This window comes from Rhopilema esculentum, unplaced genomic scaffold, assembly GCF_057945365.1.
Source record: "Rhopilema esculentum isolate cy_ngs unplaced genomic scaffold, ASM5794536v1 HiC_scaffold_36, whole genome shotgun sequence".
Classification (NCBI taxonomy): Eukaryota; Metazoa; Cnidaria; class Scyphozoa; order Rhizostomeae; family Rhizostomatidae; genus Rhopilema; species Rhopilema esculentum.
The window spans coordinates 1,822,712-1,848,796 of record NW_028300847.1 but is presented as its reverse complement, the minus strand read 5'-3'; the positions used below and the strand labels follow the sequence as shown (position 1 = coordinate 1,848,796).

Sequence of the window (26,085 nt, the reverse complement as noted above, 5' to 3'; positions counted from 1 at the left end):
AAAATTTCATCCAAGGCTTAAAATATTCAGCAAGGCTTAAAGTGCCAAATCCATGAACAAGAAAAAGATTAGGCACTTTGCTCGATTGTTGTGGGAAATTTCCGGGCTAGTTTGTCAGCACGCTCGCGTGAATTTAAATAAGGCGCGTTCGAAACATTTCCTGGAGAAAAATACGTATAATTTTCAGCTTACGCTCGTCACGATGCGTCGCTTCACAATGCGTTATTTGTTGTTGCGCAAAAAGCTCATTAGAGTGTTCACATCAAATGCGTCATCAAGTGTAATTTCTTCATGCTGTTTTACTTGTTTTGGTCTTGGAAATTCGATTTATTGCTGCCTTGAAGCATCGAAGGCCCTTCTATAAAAGCCATTGGGTTCCAAGAATTTCAACGATCAACAATTTCATCTAGTGCTATTGAACAAACAACAATACGATAGTCATATCCTTTCCGTGAAATATGTTATCCTAGACTTAATTGCAGTGAACCTTGCCTTCTCTAAGCTGTTTCCAACTGACTGCTTACGACTGCTAATAAACATCAAAGCAAACCAACAAACTCGTCTATAATTTCCTTCTTCTTTGCATTGCATAAAAACGGATATTTTCTGACTGCCTCGATCAAACGTTCCTTCTTGATACGTTTTGCGATCATTTTTACGCAAGTCAGCTATTGTTCTGAAGCGTCGAAGTTGGATAAATCCAATTTTGACGCATCATGACGCATTACTGAAAAACGCGCTGCACGTGCATCGCGTCAAAAACGCAAACGTATTATGGGCAGCGTAAAGTCTGGTGTGCATTCAGTTTCAAATACGAAAATAAGCGAAGTTGCCTAAGACTTACAACTTAGAAGTAAGCTATTGTTCTGAAGCGTCAAAGTTGGATAAATCCAATTTTGACGCATCATGATGCATTACTGAAAAACGCGCTGCACATGGATCGCATCAAAAACGCAAACGTAATATGGGCAACGTAAAGTCTGGTGTGCATTCAGTTTCAGACTTGAAAATAAACGAAGTTGCCTAAGATTTACAAAAAACGCAAAAATTGACAGATAGATGTGTTTCCCACTTCTATGTTTACATGTGACCTGGATACAGCTGATGGTGGGCTTTTGTTCAATTCTATTGAAATGTCTGTTTTTGATTGTGGGAAAGAACAAAGTTTCATCGGTAGGAGTTTATTCTGTCTAGTAAACATTACAAAAGCTAGGAAGGAAAAACTGTTCGTCTTGCTTAGATTTTGTCAGTGTCAGTATTCAGTCGTCAAAGTGCGAGTCATCAAGTCATTGACTTTGTCTCCGATACCATCATCCTCAGCCATAACCACCATTAGGTGCAGCCCTAGCAGTGAAACAAATGGAGAATGACAATGACTTTCCATTACTGTTTCTGTTTCATTCCATAACACAAAAGACCAAAAACACCAAAAAATCTAAGCCTTTAATTTAGCTATAATATGTACATTTTAATTAAACTCTAATGATTAGGAATTAATTTGAAAGAATGCTTTTCTAACGAAAGCAAAATCAACAGAAAATGAAAGCTTATCAGGTTTGTATCCGACTTAAGATACAGACAGACGAAAATCGAGTAATCATTTAAGTGCCAGCGCGGAAAGTTAACATATATACAATAAACGAGACTGAAATGTAACTGGAAATTGTTAAAAAAGCTAACAAAAATCAATCTACTTGGCTTTTTTTTAATCTACTTGGCTTTCGAGGCAATTGAAAATGATTCTTTACTGAGATGAGATAAGGGCTTTAACATCGGCTGATTGCGCGTTAATCTTTAGTGACATTGTAAACAGCTGCCACAAAAAAACAGTCGGTGGAATGTCAGATTTTATAACTACCAATTCGTTTCATACAGTAAGAGATTACTAAAATGTACATAAACGATAGTAGCCATTCCATATACGGTAAAGAGCACAACCCTCAATGGAACGACGGGTAATACAGAACTGGCCATAGGTTACGTAACATACCAAGTAATCTACTTCTTATTGACCTTATGACTTTCACCTATTCCTTGATAAAGGACTTTTATGTTTGTTTCACCTATTCATCACACCGCACAAGATTCCATTTTTACATTGCAATTTACACGTTACCCTTTTAGATCGATTCACCAGTCACCTAAGTCAACATGCGTATTTACATTCTTTACGTGCTAGTATATTCCAGGAAATGATTGCATAACAGGAGACATATTTCATAAAGTATTGTATTCACTGTAGTTTGCACTGTTGAAATTCTGAGCCATCACGTGAAACCCTGTTTCCATTTGCGCAAATGAATGGATTGTTTTTAGCTGCGTCAGAACTAATTTTTTAGCACCTTTATTTCCAACAGAGAAACAAGTGACTTCTAGCAAGATACCCTTTAGAGATTATCATTACACGGCAATCCGTGACAATAAACCAAGACAATGAAGGCCCTTAATTCTCATTAGTCCGGACTTCGTTTCCTAAAAATGTGCACCAAACATTCCGTTAACCATGGCTACTTGAACCGATATTTCTCCTGAGAACAATAATGAATCCGTGCTCAACAGAAAAGAAATCCGCTATTATAAACTCAACTAACAAATCGATTAGGCCAGAGGAATTTCTTTTGCAAAGCTTGTAATTTGTTTGGGTTTGAGCTGAAATAACACAAAAAAGCTCAAAGTTGAGTTCACATTGTTAGATTTACGGTTCATATTACACATTGGTGCTGTACAAGTGGAATTTCGACAGCAGAGTGTATTAATGTGTTGAATTTATCATGAATTTATCATGAATTTATCAATAATAATATCATAATATTTCAGTAGGAACGCGTTACATGTTAGACCCTATTGGACATAAGAACCAAAGGTTGTGTTGTAACTAGCCTACAAATTACTTCAAAGACGGTCAAATGCTCAACGCTTTCAATTACGAGATCTAAAATCGTATAGGAAATCAGTATGATGACTATACTGAAAGCCCACCTAGTAGAAATCAAAATTTATGTGCCAAAAACACAGTTTAGCAATAATTTCTTCAACACTACAAATAAGAGTTGGTCGAGTGACGTCACGAGTAGGCTGCAGCCACATGGGCTACCGAGCTAAAATCAATGATTAAAACTTATGATTTGAACTTGATGCTCACATCATGGACAGTCATTGACCAGCAAGCTTCTACCATATATTGCACTTTTTCTTTGGGTTATATTTGCTTCCGGCTGGACACTTGAAAACTTTTGCAAACTCCGCCGAATTTGATATTGAACCAAGAACCCTAAACACATAAAAAGAAAATGTCAATTTGCCATTAAGATATACAGTCCATTGAACATTTTGTCCTCTTTTCCTATCAAAAATCATCTTTACAAATTTGATTAGAGTTTTACAAAGAAAAAAACAATTTCTTCTTTATCTCGCAGTTTCAGATTGACCTTCAGTAATGCAATCCTGTTTTACGATTTCTTTATAAATGCTATCTCTGCCAAATAACCAAACGAAAACGTTCACAGCTTATAGCTTTGCGTCCAATTACTTGTCAGTTATAGAAAAGGCCTACTGGAGAATAGAAAATCCAACATCAGATTTCGCGTCTATGATGAACAATTCTCATAAACTTCACTTCTTTCAATCTATTTTTTGAACAGGTTTTACTGGAACAAAGATTTCATTGATAAGGAAAGCATAGAGAACCTAGATCTTTTTCAGATTAGGAGCTGCAGATTAGCGGCAAGTTAACCAGTTTTAATTTATTTTACTTCACAAAGTGTATGACGGATAAGGTTTGAGTAGGCTGCAATTCAAGAGCCATGTTTTTGGCTTGCTGTTGAACAGTTAGATAACAAGAGAAGTCACTGTTTAAGAATGACTATCTTCAAGCAGATGACATAAGAGGGTTGGTTTTAGATATGAACAGATTCACTTCTCTGCAAAGGTGTGGCTTTTCTATAAACATAGTTTAACCAAAGAGGTTTTTGTACCGCAAAACTTGAAGATTGCACGAAATACCGGAAACATACCATACTAAAGCACTTTTCGTCTGATACTCTTCAGAGTATAAACGCAGGATAATGACCACAAGTAAGCTGAAAATTTATATCTAGATGTGGATCGAAATAACATGAGAGGAAGAAAGGCGCGTGTGATTGGCTCTTTTCTTAACCAATCAGCGACCGCAAACATCTCACCTAGTTGGAAAGTCTAATAGAGAAAACAAATCTTTCTGTCTATACAAGTCAGGGTCTCTTGTTTTGATGTGAAAAGATTCCAAAACTTCTAAATGGAAAGAGGACCTTGCCTGCCCAATGATTTGGTTTGCGATATATTCTAGGACGTTTTGTCTTTTAATTACATAAAATAGGTACACATTTTGTTTGACATGCATAAGATAAGGCAATGAAAAAATTATTAATGCAAAAAAACTAGTCATTGAAAGAAAAAATGTTACCTATCCATAGCGGGCGAATGTGAGTCCGTATCTAATTGGTCCAAAAGAGCAGCAGTGCGGGCGCTGGTACACCACGACTAGGAAAAATGAAATTTTGAGAATGTCAATAATGAAAGCTAATGTAATCCGCGTCAAAGGTCTACATAAATGACGGGCATTTAGACTGAGTTTAAACCTTCCAAATAAGGGATTCAAAAATGGTGAGATCAGGAAAGGTTTTTGCGAGAAAAGAGATGCTATGACAATGAATGAGAAATCGCCATGACCAAGATTAAATCATACAAAAGTTAAGCCCTTAACTGTTGTACCAGATACCAGACCAGATATAAGGTACCAGATAAAATGTTTTTAAGTGAGTTTAAAGAGTATAATAACGATCAATTTTAAGTAAATTGTACAAGGAAAATTGTTTTAAACAAATAACGACCTTACGAGCAAAGCCTGTTATCAAGCATTATATTTTACCGCACGCAATCTAGTATACTCATGGAAAGTTTAAAGAGTACATGTAAATCACTTTTTGAGTTGAAATATCGAAGGCCATTTAGCAGTTAACAAATGAGCTGTCTATGTTTCACAATGTAACAATATCAACAAAGAAGGCATTTACAGATTCAAAGTTTTAAGTTTTTCTTGTAATCAAAAATACTAATTTTACTGTACAGTTTTTTGTTATTGGAAAAAAAAGTGAATTCATTATGTTGTGTACATTCCTGTGATTCCAATCATTGAAAGCAGAATTTGAATAAGAATAACAAACTACAGATTCAAGTTGTTTGGGAACTCCATACTCATTTTGCGGGTTCTTTTGGTATTTTATCAAGTTTGATTACATCTAAATATTCAAGATTAAACGAAGTCTAATCAAGCGATCACATTTGGGAGGTCTTACCTTGAACCAAAGCAAGGAAACAAAGCGAACACAGAAAGCAGTAAAATAAAAAAGAATGAAATAAGCAGTGCTGAAGTTTTGTAGCGGTAAGAAGGGTCGGAATAGAAGCATTAAATAGATATCAGATGTGAGTGGAGGGGATCCAAGGTATAGGAGGACTTTTTCCCTCTTTGTTTGATGAGAAAGGTATTGAAATTTTCAGTCAAAATACATTGTAACCAATTCTAAAGATCTTCTTGATAATAGGATATCCTTTAAGATTCGAGCAATTGTGATTGGGTCTCGCGTTTTTGGGAGTAAACATAGCTGTGGATAGAAAAAGGGGAGGGGTTGTTCTTAAGCAAAACAATATGAAAATTTAGGACAGAAAATTCAACAAAATGAAATGAATATTCATGAACGGTACATTTGCTGAACTGAGATGTCAACCTCTACCAGAGTCAGGAAAACATCACGGCCCCACGGCCACTGGCTGGAGGAAGGTTGTAGTAATAAAAGGAAATCGAGGAAGGTGACCGAAAAAGGGAAAATGAAAAATCCTTTTGCCTTAGGGCTTTCAAAATGCAGTCAGGCAAAAAAAAATAATTTATATTTATAAACCTCCTGTTTGTTGATATTTAATTAGTTAAAGAACTGCTTTGCACTGTAAAATTTGGGCGCAAACTTTTTGAAATTTAAATATCTGAATTATGACACGCATTTGTTATTAATTGACATAGGGATGTTACTTTTTATCTGTTCCAAAAATATCTATAATTAACAACAGATTACAATTTTTCGAAATGTTTTGGAAAAACAGAGTTGCAAGATAAGGAGCAAAAACTAGTTGAGTTCCCCCAACTTCCAGACCGCACCCATTTAAAACACGTTAAAATGAGGAAGGCTTTATAGTAAGGTATGCTTGGCGGGAGAAAGATTGACAACTTTTCGGGACTTTGATATCTACTCCTTCAAGCTTCAACGAACATACTTCTGGATGTAACTAACATAATAAATTGTCAGAACCAAAATATCAAAGCTGCTAAGTAGAGAAAAGTCATTTATACCTGGCCAAAGGATATGAAGAACAACTGGTCATGAGTTGCATCAAGTCCAGGAAGAATTGGCTCTTCTCCATTCTTCTTAACCCATGCCTTGTAAGCCTGTGAATCAGACAATTCAAGTATGAATCGAAGTTGCTCTCAAGCTATAAGGGCTAACTTTTCCGTATGAGCTGTGTAGCTGTTCTGGGTTGACGGGCTCAAGTGCTGCATCGAGATCTAAGTGCACCAAGGCCTACGTGTCTAGTACCTCAGAATAGTCTAACTTATAGTAAAAAAACTCAACTGTGAATGGTGTGAAATTGATCAAATAAATTGCTATTGTCTATTCCGCTATTTACTGGTAATGACATGGAAATGCTGCACGTCATGTCATGTCAATACTGGTTTGGTGACGTTGCAGTAAAAATTGACAAAAGTGAATATTTCAAAACGATGATTGATTTTGATAAGGGAGTTTTCGTCACTGAAACAAAGGAACTCTCTGTAATAGAAAACTGATAGCCATGCCAGGCTTATGGCAAGCATACGATAAACAATTGATGGCTGATGTGGCTACTCCGAGAGTAAAGCCACCACATTAAAGAAACAAGATCTTTTCGGCAATAATCTATTTTTGATAGGTCTTTTCCGAATATTGAGGTTTTTGCAAAGGCCTAAAGAATATTAAGAGATTGCATCAATACTTCATATCGAAGTTATTTCTCTATGGTGTTGGAATCTACATTTCCCCGTATTCAGGCTGTGCCTTGCCTAAGTTTCATCAATAGCCCTAAGTAGCTCTAGAACTGGCCAAAAGAAAGGCATGGCCAAAGAAATGGGGATTTTGCTCTTAAAATGATAAAAGCTGAAATCATTATGTTCCACTGGGGCGCAGATGCAATCATGACCTAATAACGGCACCGCCTTGAATACACATCTCCTGTTACTGGTTTTATCGAGATCAAGATGTTGCTTTGTTTCAGATAAAACTTGCACCTGCCCACTCACCATGAGTCAACATTACAATAACACGCAGTTCCGATCATCCCTACTCCGATACAAAAGCTGCAGAACTCACATTATAAGCTGCCTTTAAACCACCATTATCGGCAATGTTCTCACCCAATGTTACTTTCCCATTGATCTGAAAAGTAAGAGATGCAGAATGTCCTACATAAATACGAACATTATTTTAAAAAAACCTCTAATATATCTTTGATTGCAAATACTTTTCAAGCTTCACTTTCTGTTTCACAATAAATGGACAGATAAATAAATAAATAAAAAATTAAAGTAGAACAAATGAAAAATAATAGCTTTTATAGCTTACCCAGTTTTCTTTGAAAGGAAAAAGTTGCAACAATGTTTAAACGACAATAAATGCGTAATGTTTGACTACGACGATCATATTCAAATACAACTCACGTGCTTTCCCTTGATAACGTATTGTCCATACTCGTCGATAAAGCATTTTTCTTTCTTTTTGAACTCTTCCACGGCATGTTTGGTCCACCAAAGCTTGCCCGAATTTCCATTTTTATCATAAAGACGACCTGAGAGAGACGGATTACAAAAATAAGATTAAATTTATCAAGTGTAAATTTAGAGAAAAAGAAGTGCAGTAATAATAGTGAAAATTTAAATTATAATAATAATAATGATAATAATCCATAATTTATATAGCAACTCTATGACTAGTGTACTTGGTTGCATGTTACATAACTTTTCCTGAATTTCTGTAAATAAACTTTTGCTTTATTCACTTTTTGGGTACACCAGCCTTGTGGCTTCCTAAATTTCAGGGTCACTGCTATCCTCTAGAAGCTGAAACTTGGATGATTACGTCGCTTTTTGTATTTGAGCAAGATAACAACGATAATATGCTAATATGTGTTAAAGAGAGTAGGAATAAGAAATAAGATTATAAAAATAGATAATGAATATCATACCAGAGTTATCGAAGCCATGAAGTAGTTCGTGTCCGATGACAGCACCAATTCCACCGAAATTCACCGACCTACAGCAAAACAGAATGTATAAATCAAAATGAAGAAAAATCTGCCGCAGTGTGCTAGATGTCGTATAGACGACAGTCCGGTAAATGCAAGGTGTCATCTCTTTGTTTTATCACTCTATGACCATCACGGCAGCATGGCAGCAATAGTGTTAATGCTAGTTAATAAAAATCACGTGTTTATACCAGGTTCTTATCTCTGTGCGCAACTTCATTGGTCAACTGCTGGCAGACGAGTGGCTATAAGCCATTTTCACCAGAGGCAAATGCCTTTAAAATAGAAAGACTTACATTGGATATCGTATGTCGTAATATGGCGGCTGCAAAATACCAGCTGGAAATACTGAAACAAACACATGATAGCTTTAATACGATGCAAGGTGAGAAGGGATTACTAACTTTCCCGCAGTTCTTCGTTTTACCAAAGCATGTTATGTAGAAGAACTTACTACTAAGTAGGTTCCAAGGCATAGTAAGAGCAATATAGGTACAATACACTACACCAACAATATAGGTACAATACACTACACCAACAATATAGGTACAATACAACAAACCAGCCATTCTTAAACTCCGGCCCGCAGCATGTTTCTTATCCGGCCCGCCGAGCGCTTTATCTTGAAAATATGTTTTAAAATACACTTTGAAAATTTTGAATTTGATTTAGCTTTGTTTTTGGACTGCTCTGATATTTTCTTTTCTTTTTCTCTGCAGCAAATGATAATGGGCGTCCCGTTGACCAGTAATTGGTCCGAATCGGAGTACGAAAATAGGAAATACTTTATTAAATCATTTGAACGTTTTATAGCAAAATATTCTACTGCTTTCATTGAATTCAATAGGTCGCTGATAAACTCAACATGACCTCACCCTTTCCTCCATTTTCTGAGATCCAAGGCCCAAGGCCAGACTTAATCTTTAGTTCATGAAGTTCATGCTTATTAGCGTATGTGTATGAGGCAGCGTGTGTGGACTAGTAGGGCACTGACTAATGCTTTATTGCCAAACTGTGTTTAATTCAATTTTTCTAAGCATCTTATTTCGGTTTCATTCATTTGTAAAAAAGTTGATTATTCGCTGTTATGCTAAGATAAGTCTAAAACTTTGAAAGACTCTTTCTTTTTATGTCGAAATTAAAATAGATAAAACTATGGAACCGTTAGCTTCTCTCCTGTCAAATTCTATTTTAGATGTAGTCTCTGGCCATCCCTAGATTACTATAATCTAAAATTTTTCTTCCCACCAACCATGATGGCGGCCATTTTTAATACAAACGCAATCATTAAATTCTGGCCCCACTTTAAAAAAAGTTTCGCCGTCCCTGAATCCGGCTTCAAGTGCATTTAAGTCGACCTAACAAATATTAACATCGTAACTTAAAGATATCACAACTGTCTTCTGAATTGATTCAACCTGGTAAAAGAAACGCATGCTGCAAACTTTTGTGTAAATCATTTTTTTGGCTTTATATACTTTGGTACAGTTTGAAGCTTTTAGTCTCCCTTCCCCAGAAAATTATCCCTGGCCTTGGGCGTTTACATTTGTCGGGTATTGCACATTGAGCCAATCCCTCTAACTTCAAGCCAGCATCATGTTCCTAAATGTTATCATCGCCCTCCCTTTTTCTCTCCTCTCATCCACAATTCCAAAACTTATTTCATGAAATAAGCACACTACATAGATTTTATGAATATAGAATATAGAACTTATGAGTTTGTGTAACTATTCTGACACAAGCTATGTAAAAGTCGAAAACACAGTGGCCCTCGGAGAAAATATAGTTTTTTTGGCCGGCAATCAAAACAATCAAGAGTCCCTGCACTACACACTTATGTTTAAGAGAACAAAGCAAGCATCGACTCGACTTCAAGGGCTGTAAATACTAGTAATCGGTTGGATCGAGGTTATAGGTGGTCCCTTCATCCAATATGGGACTTGGGCATCCAATCGTTGTGTTTCCCCGATCGACTCAGTGATATCACAATTTGATTCGTTTCGGTAAGAAAGACAAAGTACGTTCCTAAGAGAACAGATTATTTCTAAAAATAAGAATTATGACTAGGGCATTGCCCAATCACTGTTTCAATCGCTCGTTAACTGAACTTTGAAGTTCAGGTTTTTCAGCTTTCATTCACTGATCCGTCTAGTTAATTTTTTACCACATTAGAAATCTGCCTGATTGATATAGCTGAAAATTAAGAGGCAGTATGGTAAAATTGAAAGTACCTGAAAATCATAAAAAGCTTCATAAATGAATTCTAACCTATTTGATTTCGTGTTGCATCATAATAAGCATTCACGGTCGAAGGAGTCATGTACCATCTGAAAAATAAGATATTGCCAATCACAGATCATCATTTAAAAAATGAAAAGAGGCTTTAAACAATATAAAAGAAACTAAAAGGAAAGACATATTTCAGGTATAAATTTTCAAGAATCAACTCGGTTTGAAAAAACTTGAGGTGAAAACCCAGGTTAGTTATTGGTCTGGAGAAATAACTTCCAAATTTCCATCAATAACGAGGGAAGTCGTACATTGATAAATTCTAACAAAAGAGTTTTATGAAGTCATTATTTCGGAACTCTATTTAACCGATGCAATTTTTTTGGCAGATAGTTAGAGTTAGAACTTAATTACTTACACCGTTTTATCCACAGGTTTTGTTAGTTGGATAATGTTTTCCTTCGCCATCCACTCTCTGTAATTCAGCATGTTTTGAAAAAAGCTTGTTTCTGAAAATTGTACCTGTGCAAAAAAAACACAATGAATAGTATCATTTTACGAAATATTTTGAGAGATGGAATAAGAACATCAACAGCGTGGATTCTTAAAATACAGGTATTAAAAGCCTGTGCATTGGCCACAAACCAGACGCAGGCAATTGGTAACGTATCTTCTACGTTGTATAACATATAAATTTGTAAACAGTGTAATAAGCAGTGGGTAAAGCAAGTTTTAACTGGAATGTATAAAGAGAGCTGCATTCCAAATTGACACTTAGCTAACTACAATCGGATTAAGGAAACTTAAAAGTTTGATCGAGAAACATATATCTAGCTCTGCAAATCGATTTATTTGTATTGCTGATATGATTAATAAAAACCAAATAATAAAACATCATTGGTACTGTTCATCGCACAAAAAGATCAATATTGGAAATCAATTACAGCGCAGTGGCTTCTTGCATCTTCCGAAATACCCAATAAATAACAACAATATTCCAAGGTTGCTAAACTTATCTTAATACAGTATCTACTTAGCTGGACAGTCTGCGGTAACACAACTTCTTCCAAACTACCTCATCTAAATCCAAAATTCCTCATCCAAAATAAAAATGATAGCAATAATAACTTGCCAAATCTCCGTTTCGGAGCAGTTACCATAACACAAACACAGAATTGCCAGGAAAGACAGCATGTACAGTATAGTACCACAGGCTTATTTCCACTTAGGTTTGAAAAATTTCAACCAATCTCTCGATTTCTATCAGGCCTTTTGCGTTGCTTTTTAGAATTTGTTCCATTTCTGGAAGATGTTTTTTTGAATTTTGGCATTGCCATAAATGTTCTAAGTTCTCTTTATGTGATTCACACCTTCTGCAACTTATATTATCGTATTTTCTTTGTGATTAGCTTATAAATCGGTCAGTTTCATGAAATGGAAAGAGATGGAAAAATTGGTTTTTTTTACCTATGTTACAACAGCAAAACTTGAAATAGGGTTATAAACAAGAAACCAGAAAAGTGAAAAGGTTTCTAAGACAAGAACCAAAATTGTCAAATTTCGACAAACCTTTGTCATAATGATTGAAACATTTACTATTTACAAAAAAGTTGTCTAGCGTCAAAGCATTTTCTGGGAACAATGCCACTTGATCCAAAATCTTCTTCAAACTTTCTCAAACTTTGGCCTGGCTAACTTTTACCATAGATTGATGTTTAAATAAACTTACTCCTTGATACATCCTAGTTAGCTTTTCTGGATCCATGATTTTTTCTGGGTAGCCAATTTTTGGGAACACAGCAAGGGCCTGGAGAAGAAAACAAAAGATTGATAAAGAATTGTCGATATTCTAAAAATTGATTGAGAATATCAAATAGCCTCAATGCAAGCATTAGTTAATGGCAAATTGGCGCTTTATGCAGAAGTCTTCAGCTTTGGGCTGGATCATTTCACTTTCATGTGAACTCGGCAGCCATTACCAACAACTTGCCACAATGATTCCGAAATCAGTACGAGGATATTTCATGTGATAAGTCTCATGTCCGCCAATAGCAGTGCCTCAATATAAAATTTCCATTTAATGTAGCAACCTATTTGCAGGTGCACGTGTTCAATTGAAAAACAAGAGATACTTACTACATAGTACCAAGTCAGCTTAAATCTATTTTCAAGAGTTTTGAATGTCGACGACATAACGGGAAAGAACATCAGAGAATGCCACTCACTTTAAGTGCAAAATCAGTTAAATATATTGAATACTGACAGAGATATAGCACGAAAAGGAATCATCTTTTGTAAGTGAACCTAAAAATATTTTCTAAGATATCAAACCAAGTTATATATCAAAACAGAAAAGGGATTTTAGTTCAAAATTTTGACATTTTCATTGTGTTTTTGTCAAGCATTAAGCAAATTGTGTATTTCCCAGTTGTTCCTCTATAAAGGCTCCCATCCATGGCGGCTTATTAAAACGCTAAAACTGGCATGCTATGGTGGGTGCTTATTCGAGAGTAAGGGCTTAATGAAAATTTTTTCTTCCAGGATGTGGACTTGTTCGAGGGGGGGGGGGCTTATACGAGGGGACGGGGCTTATACGAGAGGGGTGTGGCCATTCAAAGATATACAGTCACACCGAAATCATTGTAAACTAGGCAGGGATTTCCCAAAATATCGAACAATGGTGTGGAATTACACGTCAAAAGGTGAATAGACATTAGCGTTTTTTATTTCAAAAACAAAATCTGTTCGCACGTCCGGTGCACCAAAATCAGCAGTGCTGGAAAATCAACATATCTGAAGTATAAATACCTTCTCCTTAGCTGCTCTGCGAGTTTCATCGTCCATCCACTCTATGCGAGGTAAGCTTGCGATAAAAGCCCGTCGAAGTTCCTCAACTAAGTTGGCAGCCTATAAAAGATATTTCAGAAAATGAGGAACATTTCATGAGTTAGTGAAAAGAGGGTTAACTGTGTGTGAGTGGTACAACTTTGGGCTTGGATTTGAAAGAGTAGCTCATTTTGCGGCTCAGCTTGGATTTGGTTACCGTGTAGCTCAGTTTGTAAAGCAACGACTCGCGGATTCGAGTCCTGAATCCGCGGGTTTGAGTCCTGCCCCCGCCTTACGCGCTCATATTATGTCTGAGTTAGTATATTTCAGGACGGTAAAATCCAGTATCTTAAAAATGCAATACCATAATGTTGGCAGATGAAAGCAAACGCAAAAATGCTGTTTAAATTTTCAAGAATTATTTATGGCGCCCAAGAAGTCAAATTAGGAGAGCCACGCCATTCTTAACACAGTAGTAAAATTCAGTCTGGATGTCCGAACACGACATTAGAGTCAGCTTTACCTATTACCGAGAAGAGATAAAAATGATCCTTAATTTTTCAGTCAATAATACACGAGTTTCGTATAGTCTCTTAGAAAAATACAGATGAATAAGACGAGCGTTAGTGTTGATAATTAAATTCTGAGAATCTAAAGGGGTGGTTTAAAGTTTAAAAGTCACCCTAAAATCTAGATTGATACAAGGCCGCTGTGCCAAAAAAAGAACAGTTATGCGAAGCAAAACCGAGCAGAAATTTTGGGAACATTTACGTAAAGCATAACCAACTACATTAGTCATGGAGAGGCTATATTATGCAGCATTATTATCAGTATCAATATCAGTATTATTATCAGTATCAATAACAGTATTATTATCAGTATCAATATCAGTATTATTATCAGTATCAATATCAGTATTATTATCAGTATCAATATCAGTATTATTATCAGTATCAATATCAGTATTATTATCAGTATCAATAACAGTATTATTATCAGTATCAATATCAGTATTATTATCAGTATCAATAACAGTATTATTATCAGTATCAATAACAGTATTATTATCAGTATCAATATCAGTATTATTATCAGTATCAATATCAGTATTATTATCAGTATCAATATCAGTATTATTATCAGTATCAATATCAGTATTATTATCAGTATCAATAACAGTATTATTATCAGTATCAATAACAGTATTATTATCAGTATCAATATCAGTATTATTATCAGTATCAATATCAGTATTATTATCAGTATCAATATCAGTATTATTATCAGTATCAATATCAGTATTATTATCAGTATCAATAACAGTATTATTATCAGTATCAATATCAGTATTATTATCAGTATCAATATCAGTATTATTATCAGTATCAATAACAGTATTATTATCAGTATCAATAACAGTATTATTATCAGTATCAATATCAGTATTATTATCAGTATCAATATCAGTATTATTATCAATATCAATATCAGTATTATTATCAGTATCAATATCAGTATTATTATCAGTATCAATATCAGTATTATTATCAGTATCAATAACAGTATTATTATCAATATCAATATCAGTATACGTTATATTCATACCACTGACTTGCTTTTCCCTCTAAATTTACGCTTGACAAAGATCGATCCAATCGCGAAGCCAATAACACCATCCGTCTGTTCAACGCATGTCTTCCATCTAGGTTGTTCCAAATGTGAACCAACTGATGCTATGTCAAGCTCTTTTCTCGCGTTAGTGAATTCATCCGACAAATATGGAGCAAGGGAAGCGTACAGTCTCCAATGAACATAAAGGAGTACTACATTAAAATCTGTCTTCTCAATTAAACCAGAAAGTTTTTCCAGGTAAGGCTTAGCAAGTACAATGATTTCTGTGTCGCTTGTGATCTTCGCTAGGCCTAAAGATGCTTCTTGATAAAAGCTAAGCCAATCAATCTAGCAAAATAGAAAGCATAAAAAGGTGTTACCATGAGTATACAGAAGGTTAGCACCACACAATTAGTTTGTGAATTCAATCTGTTATGAAACGTGTCCCATATATTCGAATTTTAGACGTTGTGTTGGTTATTATAAAAAAGCCAGTGTTTCTATTAAAATGCTGATCCTTAATAACACAATCTTGTTTGTTATACCTGACAGAATAAGGATCAACAATCTCAACACGTCGTCAGCAATTAAGGATCGATTAAAAAGTTCCGTTTTTCATTTATTTGTAGTTGGAAAGCGTAGTGGACGCCGTTCTCCAAGCCTATGGGCAATTTCCCTAACGCGAGCCCCCAGTTTTGACCACTGATGGAAAATCTATCACCCTCACCAAGCTATAAGGAAGCATCCTTAGCATAGACACCAGCTTTGAATTTTTAATTTGCACTAAAAATTTGCATGAATCGTTCCAGTGTATTTCGTCTTTCGATCAATTTCAATCTAACTGTCTCAGAAAAGTCTCTTTGGTAAAAAATATCTGCACTTCCTTCGATCGAGAAAATAAAAGGCTAATTAGCTGTTTTCTAAAAATTCTTTTCTACGTTAGGAAATGGCCAGGGGTGGCTGAACGAGCTCTGGAAACTTCCAAGGGGCTCGAGCACCTAGCCCCTAACCCCCGCATAATCAGCACTTTGGGAAGCGTTTTCTGTTACTTCAAAAAGGCTTTGGTTTTTCCATATGTTAAACACGATATTTTGAAAGTCTTTGTCTATGACAATTATTTGCTTTGCATAGGTTATGAAGTATAAGCTTGGATCCGTACCAGCCTCCTTATACCGGATCTCAACTTGAACGGATCCGTACCGTACTGGTACACCTTGAGAAGCGTTCACAAACTAGTACGAATAAAAAATCCATACTGGAACGGATCCAGCAGGTTTAATGTAAATGGGACGCCTATCTTTACTCGTTATATTCCGAAACAGTGTCACCTTAGCTGACAGCGATCTCCTTACCTATGATGCCTATGACTAGTGGCGTAACAGACAAAGGTTGGGGCTAGGGCAATTCCTAAGGGCCCCCAAAGATTCTCAATAGACAGGCTATTTTGCACTATTTGATGTAAAAAGGGACTTAAAAAGTCAATATTCTCCCCTTAACAGGTTGCACGATGCCCTTTTTCTTCTAACTTATTAAAAACCACTGCTGTATCTTAAATCCTGATGTTTTCCTTTTGATGAAGTGGGAGTAATCCAGACCTTGGATTTGAGGCCAAGGATATGGTGGTGCAAACGTCATAAGTTGAACACATGCTTGTGTGCAAACGTTGATAAAGAATATGGTTGACAGCCCTGTTCTATTTGTTAATTGCGGCAACCATAACTTGAATCTGGTCATTAGTGACTCTGTGGGGGCAGTACCGGAGAATGATGATTTCTTTGGAAAATTGAAGAATGTTTTTAAAATTTTCGGTTCAATATATTCGGTGATAGATATCCACATATTATGACAGTTTGAATTTGCATTACCTTGACATCAAAAAACAAAAATGAGCGAGATGATGCAAAAAACAAGAAACTCAAAGAAAGGATGGATCCTTATGAATTCATTCTTTTTATCATTATTTGGGAACGAATTCTACGGGCATTCGGCACAACTTCCCGTGAATTGCAATCCCCAAAATTGACTTAACTGTTGCATCTCGATTGATATGTTGCTCTATTTCAGAGCTTGTTGTGCTACGCGAGTCCTGGGACTCTGTTAAGCAAACTGCGCCTGCTTTAGCTAGTGCTTGGCACACAGTAGTTGATTTAAAGCCAAAAACTAGAAGCAGAAGGTCCGTTATTGGAGCATTTGAGGACAATATTTTCAATACGCCAGAACAAACATTCAAAATCAATGTGTTTCTTAAAACTGTCGTTACTGCTTCGATGCAGCTTAAAGAAAGGTTTTGTGGCCAAGATCTGGTTACTTCAACGTTCGATATTTTATTTCCAAACCCTCTAACAAGAGCCACCAACGAAGACATCTGATCCCGAAGATTTTGAAGAGGACTTGGAATCAGAGCTACGGGCATTTGCTATCGAGTTTCGAGTGGAAATAACAGAGAAATTGGCATCTGTAGACTTGGTTGATTTGATGTTGGAAAGTCGAGTTAGCCTTTCATTCCTACAAGTCGACAAAGATTTTTATCTTTTCGCCACAATTCCTGTTACTGTAGCTACCACTGAGAGATCTTTTTCGAAGCTCAAATTTGATTGTCTTGAAAAAATTTCATTGTGAAAGGGCCTCCAAGCAAAATATTCCTAAGGGCCCCAAACTGCTCGGTTACGCCACTGTCTATGACGTAATGCCTTTGCCAACCATATCTTCTACTCAAGAATATTATTGAAAGAATCGCCAACTTACATGTGATGAATCAATATACACGAATCCTATGTAACAAGTTATAGATCTAAACAGTCTATAACAGTCTAAAAAAAACTTTTATGGAGCAAAATGATTCCAAAGTCAAGTTCATATCCAGACTTACAAAAATATTCTGAAAATGTAACCTTTTGTGATTAAATTCCATACATAATAAAATGAAAAATTCAAACAGGCTCAAATTAAAATATACGGGAAGAAGCCAAATAATCCCTTATCCATTCTGGTTTGATGCCTCTCTTCTATCGACAAAACCCCGACAAAACAAAGTTGAAATGTGAATACAATATTATGCCAACCAAGCTACTAAATCTTTCCAGGAAGGATAAACATACTAATATCGAATTGAAAGCAAAATTAAAATACTTCTTTGTTAGATTTAATACGCTAGATATCTGGCGACATTCCATATATCAGTTCAAGAAATAAGATTAAATCAAAGGAATCTCTGTGTACAAAAATACTCGAAGAGGATTTTTTATTAATGCAGGAATGTGATATTAAGAGTAAGCTGGCCAAAACAGACCCTTAGCTAGGATTAACTGCTTGTAGTTTCGTCAAAGCGGTTAAATTATCTCCAAATAAAGATTATAGATTTCTTTACAAATTCTATCACTGTTAACATGTTTAGCTTCTTTGATTAACTTAACTATCTTTGACGATTTAGAAGAATCAATAGAAAGTAATAAACAAATCAAATTACAAAGTCAACGTCTGAAATTCTAATGTTTTATCTAAACATCGACCACTGCTTCTGAGAAATTACGACTTTGCGAGTATTATCAAAAGAATTCATTTTAGTCCGGAGGTAAGCAGATTAATCTTTTACGTGATAATCATTAGAATCCGTGAACTACCGAATCTAGACAACAAGATAAAGATGTAATGTAGAAAAGAGAACAAGGGAGACAGACAAAAAAAAATCAACTTACCATGTTGCAGATTTTTGTGAATTCGCCAATTGTCATTTTGTTATAAATCTTGTTAATTTCGGTCATATTTTCCCTAGGCACGAAGATCTGCAAAGAGCAATCACATACATACGAATACTTTTGAAGGCAAACAGTTGAAAATAGAAAGGAAAGCACCTAATCATACAAGCATTTGGAAGGCAGAAAGTGAAATTGGTCATTCTGAAAAAAGACCTTTTGCTAAAACGTTTATCATTTACTTCGATTTGATTGCACTTCTGCAGATTCCTGTTGGTTTATTTGAGTATCAACAGTGTTGGTACACATAGATACCCTTAATTAAGATTCTGGTCCTGCAGATTTAACAAAATCGCAAAAAAGTGGAAACATGGCAAACTTCAACCATTACCTGACGTTTATACACTAAAGGAAAGTCCTTAAGCATGCTATCAGGCCTTGCCCGGAAAGGCGCTCGATCGAGCGCGCGCGCCTAGAGCGCACCCAAAAGAAGCCTTGGAGAGCGATTTATAGAGCCCCTCAAAACGTAAAAACAATATTAACACGGAGCAAAATAAATTTTTGGAATTTGTTGAATCAACTTGATCAAGCATAAACAATCTTCCCAACAGACCGCAATATTATGATTTGCGTAAGATTACCCCTTGAGAAAAAATTCAGCAAATTCAACGTTGGGTTTTCGATATCATTTTAAATCTAATAACCCTCTAATAACCATCAAGAATACAGGCCATCAAGCGTATTCTCCGGCAGATTTATTTGATTTTTGAGCAAGCGTTAATCTTCTATTGAAGTAAATATTATTTTCTGTTTTTCTTAATAACTTAAAATCGCCTGTGCAAATCAGCGATCACGTTTCCGTCCAAATTATCGCATTGCTTTTCATTTGAGTTTGCGAGTAGTAGATGTTCTAGCGTTTCTTATAGAATGGATAACATGAAAAAAGGAAACAAAGTTAAATGTTCGATTTAAAGCCATGCGTTTTGATGAAGCAATATGTGAAGCTGAGCATAACAGTAGTGATACTGACACTGATAAAAGCTCATCGCATGATGGCAACTTACATATCTAGAAAAATCTGAACAATTTTGCGACTTTGTTCTGTTATATTTATATATTTACATTAACATAGTGTTTGTTGCATGTTTTGTTATTTTATATAATGGTGCTTTCTGGTATCACCGTTGAATTTCATATTTAACATTCTTCCGAAGCTTTTAATATGAAGCTCTCGATCTTCTAAAGCTCTCGAAGGATGCTCTCAAGGAAATTTACTTAGAGGTGCGAAATAAAGCGCCTAGAGTTTCTAAGGGGCTCTTTTTATGGAGCACCTTCATTTTACTTAGAGCAAGGCCTGCATGCTATGTTTCCATTTTTCCTTGATACAAATATCCACAAATGCAAACACGTTGAGAATAAGATACAAAACTCTTAATCAAGAGCAAAGGTTTCCATCTAGCTTTTTTTAAGGAAAGACAAATGTTACCTTTGCTAAACTTTTCTCAAAGTTAAATACATCTTCCATCTGGGATCCTAATTTTGTCACATTTCCAGCTCCAAGAAGCAAATGAATTTTGGTCATATAATTGATGTATGCAGAAATAACCTGAAAATATAAAAAAAAATAAGATTTAGTCTAGATACAAGACTCCATCAACAGAGCAATAGAAATAAAATTCCACTGAAACGCTATCTTTGAAGAATGCGACTCTAGATTCTTAACTTTTCATAATCCAGATTCAAACAACAGACAAAATGTTGCTCTTGGGTCCTCAAAAGACAAAGCATAGCAAAAAGAGCTTGTTTGAAACATCTAGAAAGATAGCAAAGGCTGGCTTGGGCAGGGAGCTTGGGCAAAAACGCAGCTGTGCTCGAGGTAAATGAGCAAACAAAACAAAAGCTTTTATCCAAGAAAACAAGGGTGCCAACATTTTTATCTAAGGCATTAGCTATGACTGGGCTTGGAAGCTTGGGCCAGTAATTAGAAGATTGGGCTGGTCTACTTTTTGCAACTTTTCAAAGTAGAGCATACTTTCTCCAATTACGAAACAACAAATCAAAATAGGTGCTTAGATACTAATCAAGGTAAAAATTCATTCATAATCAAACTTTAGAAAAATTGACCCTTTTCAAACCAATATTTTCAGCTCAAATATTGTGTCACCAATCAATAAATTTAAAGTTACTGCCTATAACTATGATGGAACAAATGTAATACAACTTTTAAACAAAGATGTTTACTTTAATGAATATAGGAGACACGTTACATAGCTGCTGACTTGGAAAGCAGAAAACAATGAAGGGGAATAAAAGCTTGAACAGCAAGGGTACTTGTCAATTAGGCAATAAAAAACAATTAGTAGTCTGTTTGGGGGTTTAAAGCCAAGGAATTCATAATGTTAAAGGTATTACTAATTCCTATTAGAAAGAATAAAACTTTTGAGGATATGATAAATTAATTGTGTTTGGAATTGTTAAAGAATTAAGATAGTTGTATTATCATATAATTCATTGTATGATATCTATATCACAATACTGATGCAAAAAATCTATGATTGCTTATAATTTAAACAAACTGACTTCTCCTTACTTGTGCAACTCAACTACACACATAGTCTATATTTGATAATAAGATAAATGTGTGACCTTAAAAGTCCTACATCTAACTTTAAAACAAGACCTAAAACAGTCCGACCCTTGGAAAATTAATCCCTCTTTGAGAGCTTTTCTGTAAACTTGGGATGCAAAATGACATTTATCAAAGGCATATTTATTCAACTTGCAGCTTAGCAACAGGCTACTACATGAATTTATAACATAAAAATTAGAGATCAAATATTTCTTTAAACAAAGATGCTATCTGCTCAAACAAAATCCTATGACCTAATCAAAACTGAATACAAACAACAATTCATTACCTTGTCTGTCATATTAGCTGCATAACGGCTTTGTGTAAGTCCAAGTCCTGATTGAGATATCTATAAATAAAGGAACGATTGACATGAAACCATGTATGGCATGTGGAAACAAACTTGAGGCTGTTAGAGCATTACTCTGAAAGTTCCACTGTATGTACTTTTCAAAATTACTTGTGTGTCTCACCCATCCTTTTTTGTCCTTCCAAAAGAAATTGTCCAATTAGGTTACTAACTGGTGTATTAAATTCTAAAATGATTTGCAGTAATATTGGCCAAAAGGCACAAGCTGCATACTTTAAAACAAAAGGAAAAAGCAAAAAATTCTGAACAAGTTTTTTAACACTTTGAATTATCAAAAAATATTTTAATACCCACAAAACAAGTATTTAGACAAAAGATTCAAGGTGGGGAAAGCAAGTGCAAATTACATGCTTAAAAAAGATTTTATGCTCACTTCTGTGAGGCACATGGAGCACGATTGAAGGCCCTCAAAAGGGCCCATGTGCCCATGTGCCCAAGACCAGGCCATCAAATTAAGGTGAAAACCTGCACCAGTTACTTTACTTCACATTCAAGAAAAATATTGTTGTGCCCTTTGTGGAATATTGGTACAAAACTAATCTATATCTTGTTGATGGAGTGAAATATCTTTTGTAATTCTCCAATGAAGTTGCAGCTTTTAAAGGTACACCAATGGTTTTTGTAGCTTTACTTATGGATTGTTTGACCATATACAAGTAACACCAACTTTTGGTAGCTTTGGTATACGCAGCCTTGATTTTATAACTTGCTTTAAACTTGGGCTTTTTTACAAAACTTTGGTTAGGGCTGACTTGGCATGCAAAGAAATTTGGTGTCTTCCTTTAATGTTTGACCCCTTTCTGCCCTACTGGCTAAATTTTTATAACAAACCTCAGTATACAAACAGACAAAAACTGTATACCATTCTGACACTGACATACATTTTTAAGGAATCTTCAATGGGTTGATAATAAACAGTGGCCTAGCATTACTTTTGGAAATGTGCATGTGTTGTGGAGTCCTATAAGGGTTGGGAGCAGGGCAGTGGGTCCAGAAGGCTCAAGGGGCTTGTGCCCCTTTTGTCTGCAAAAGAGTAACCCTAATCTTATTGCATCGTTTTGAGAAAATTTTGGCAAGGCTTCCCTTGTTCCCTTGGCTGGGAACAGAGTATGGCTTGGTTTTCAAGGGGTATGACCCTCGAAAGCTATAGCTTCTTGAAATAAACTATGCCTTACAATACTGATGTATATCTGTTCTTTTGTAGACAATTCTGTAGACATCTATTGCTATAAGTAACTTTAGGTGAGTCAGCAATTTTATTTTTCTACAGTATCTACAATAACTAACTGTTCTGACACTAAAATTTTGTAGAAATGGTGTTAAAACAGGTGTATGTGGTCACCAAACCAAATTTGTAAAACTTTGTGTCTCAATACTTTGTCGCACGACTTGGCTTATTTGGCAAGGAAGGGCTAAGTTGTTTCTATTTCAAAGTTCAGACCTCTCCACTGTAAAAAACATTTATCTTGCAGCTATTTGATAGATTAGGGTGCGCAATATGAATGGCGGAATGGTTGGGTCTGCCTTTTTGACAGGCAAGATACAGGATATATCAATTATTTATCGTCAGCAAGATACAGGATAGCAATATGAAACAGGAGCAGGGCAATTGAAATTATACCCTTTGGGCTTATGGGACATACCAGAAAACAGATGCAGGATGGCAAAATGAAGGAACCCTATAGTGCACCCTTACATGTCATCAATTGGTAAAACCACAAAGACTATTATTAAGCAAAAGTTCAGGTGTAAACAAGGTAGAAGCAACTGTCTTTAGACCCGGACATGTGGTGATCCAGCCAGAAAGTGAAAATAATGCTTTAGATAAAGATTATTAGCCAGACTCCACTGATCTGAAGAGCAAGAATCTTTCAAAACAGGAAACAAAGTAAGATACTACAAGATGCTGAAAGGGGTGGGGACACTGTCAATCAGGCACCCTGCAGCCATTGGGCTAGCAGGGGCTATAACCCCCCCCCCCCCCCACAGTTTGCTATAGTAGGTTAGAAATATTTTCAAATATGAAATTTCTGGTTTGTCTTTTAACAAACAAACAGAGGTAAACAAGCAGATGAAGAACAGGGATGTGAAATTTTGCATAATGTAATTAACCATCACAGATTTTATCAAAGGAATAGTGACTTTTTTTAAAACAGAGGTCTTGACCTAAAGCGAATAACCATCATGCCTTGATTCTTTTCCACTAACAATAATGCCTATTTAAAAAAAACAGGTGTCCCTACAATCTAAAGTGCAGCTAGGACCACAGACTGCAGAGCAAATGTAAAGGAGAAAAAAACTTGGACAGTCTAGCAATTTACTTAACATTGCTCACTTTGTCAAATATAGAGTGTTTTAGCTAACCTCTTTGTCGTTTAAGGTTTATAATCTTTTCATAAAATCTGTAAATGAGGAAATATTTATTTCATTCATTGTGATTTTGAACATATTTACAAAAAATAAGTCCAAGAAAAGAGAGAAAATACTTTTAGGTACATTCTTTAGAAATAACTGATTATATTGATGATGTTAGTGATTACGTCATTGGAATTTGCTCAGAAATCTTAAGACAATAACACCTGTTTTCGGTGTCCAATGTAGCCAAAAAACCACTTGACACTTGACATATAACTTAGGATTATCAATTTTTGTTTATCGTGACTCTTGAATGTATGCACTGACCTGAATCCTATGAAGAGACGAGTTCCTAGCATCAACTTCAACGAAGGTGTTAAACAGCGCACTGATACTGAAGTTTCTATTCAACATAACCAGATATTCCTTTAGCACTGTCTTCTTATCTCTACCTTTACTCCCAACCTCATCAAACTTTTTAAGCACTTCGATCAACGGAGCTTTGCCAAGCTTGTTTATGGCTTCTTTCTGCATGCATGCTTTATAGAACTGTTTTGCTTTCAACTCAGCATCTTCTTTGTTCGCAGGTCTTGTCTTCGTACGGTCATGTTCTTCAAGAGCGTGTCTCAAAGCGTAAAGATTTTCGTTCATAAGCACTGAACCTACGCCCCAACGTGACTCCTTCTCCGGGATAGGATGTTTTGATATCCAGCCGCCACATGCATATTGATAAAAGTTGTCGCACGGTTTTGCAGTCTTGTCCATTGCACTTTGCATAAAGCTTGCAGCATCTATACACCCAGGTGTTAAGCAAAACTTTTTGTTTGTAGGCCTTGCGCCTTTTAGCGAGTCAAGCTCTTTTGATTTTGAGACATACAGAGCAATAAATACAACACAAAGCAACCCAAGCAGAATCAGCAGCAACGTGACAATTATTTGGCGGTTTTTCTTTTTGGTTCTTCCAGGACTGCCATTGAAGACAACGGAATATGGAGCGTTCCCGGTGTTTACTTCATCAGCGCCTAATTGCAATTGTGCGTAGCCAAACGCGTTGTCTGGCATTCTCGGAGGTATCAAGTCATCATTACTACCATTCAAGTCTTCAGTCGTTTTTGCATACATCTCAATTGTTGAATTTCCTCAAATAAAGTACATCGACAAGTGATTTGTCCAAGATTTTGATGTCCTTCACCAGCTGCTTTCACCTCGCGACCGCACTTACGGGATGTTAATGTTGCTGTTGCTGTTCGTGCCAAAGGCGGCAATTAAAAAGATTTAAGTTATTCAAATCATACAGTCACCGAGTAAAGAAGTTCCAAGTTTTCAAAGTATATCATCCGTACTGTTGAGGCCTTGCTCAGTTTTTTAAAGCTTTCTATGACCTTTCTATAAACTTTCCCGATACAAAATTTTACTGTTTTAAGAAGCGTTGCTGTAACCAGGTTGACTTGTGATTCCTTACATTGTCTTATGTTGGAATGTGCGATTTTATTTTTGAAAAGGCTGTGGTCGCAAAAATACTATTGTTTTTTCATCAAGATCCCCAGCCATCCCAATTGTTCGGGGGTAGGATACGCCTCCGGAAGGAAAAATCAAAAGTTTTATTTATGTTAGGGCCCAAGCAAGTAGTAGGCACGCGTGCCACAGAAAAGAAACCTTTTGTGATGGCCTGATTAATCTTACTTTCAAATTACAAGGAAGTGTTACCAACCCATGGTAATTTAAGATAAACTATGCACTTTTGTTGGCAAACTTTTGGAAAGCCGAAAGCTTGCGACCTTTTCCCTAGTATAAGCAGGGGCGAAAATACCGGGGGGGTGTGGGGGGGTGTGACACCCCCCCAATCTAAAAAATAGTCGATTTCGCAGGGCAATCGAAGATTTCGCAGGGCGCCAAGAAGAGCTTTGTTGCCACGCAGAAATGTCACCTCTGAAGTTCGTAAAGGGCAGTTTAGGAATTTTGAAATGGAAATATCATATTTGTTATGAACCTACCTTCCTGATATTGCA

General features: G+C 35.9%; 1 protein-coding gene across 1 annotated transcript; it reads right to left on the bottom strand.

Annotated features, from left to right (window-relative positions):
- Positions 1-1,383: 1,383 nt before the first annotated feature.
- On the bottom strand, positions 1,384-25,321 carry LOC148957214 (endothelin-converting enzyme homolog). Its single transcript, XM_089115701.1, has 16 exons — positions 24,404-25,321; positions 21,641-21,700; positions 20,209-20,328; positions 18,726-18,812; positions 15,025-15,378; positions 13,402-13,500; positions 12,323-12,400; positions 11,012-11,115; positions 10,633-10,691; positions 8,661-8,712; positions 8,305-8,372; positions 7,781-7,908; positions 7,434-7,499; positions 6,380-6,475; positions 4,442-4,518; positions 1,384-3,271 (listed from the first exon to the last, which is right to left on the bottom strand). The coding sequence occupies exons 1-16, from the start codon at positions 25,196-25,198 to the stop codon at positions 3,172-3,174; spliced, it is 2,343 nt and encodes a 780-aa protein (XP_088971827.1). The 5' UTR covers positions 25,199-25,321; the 3' UTR covers positions 1,384-3,171.
- Between the last annotated feature and the right edge of the window lie 764 nt (positions 25,322-26,085).

Excerpts from the sequence above, each read along its gene's own strand:
- LOC148957214 (XM_089115701.1), bottom strand. The coding sequence starts at position 25,198 with ATGTATGCAAAAACGACTGAAGACTTGAATGGTAGTAATGATGACTTG. Across the intron at positions 15,379-18,725 it reads TCACAAAAATCTGCAACATG|ATTGATTGGCTTAGCTTTTA; the intron begins GTAAGTTGATTT and ends CTATTTTGCTAG. Across the intron at positions 13,501-15,024 it reads GAGGGAAAAGCAAGTCAGTG|GCTGCCAACTTAGTTGAGGA; the intron begins GTATGAATATAA and ends TATCTTTTATAG.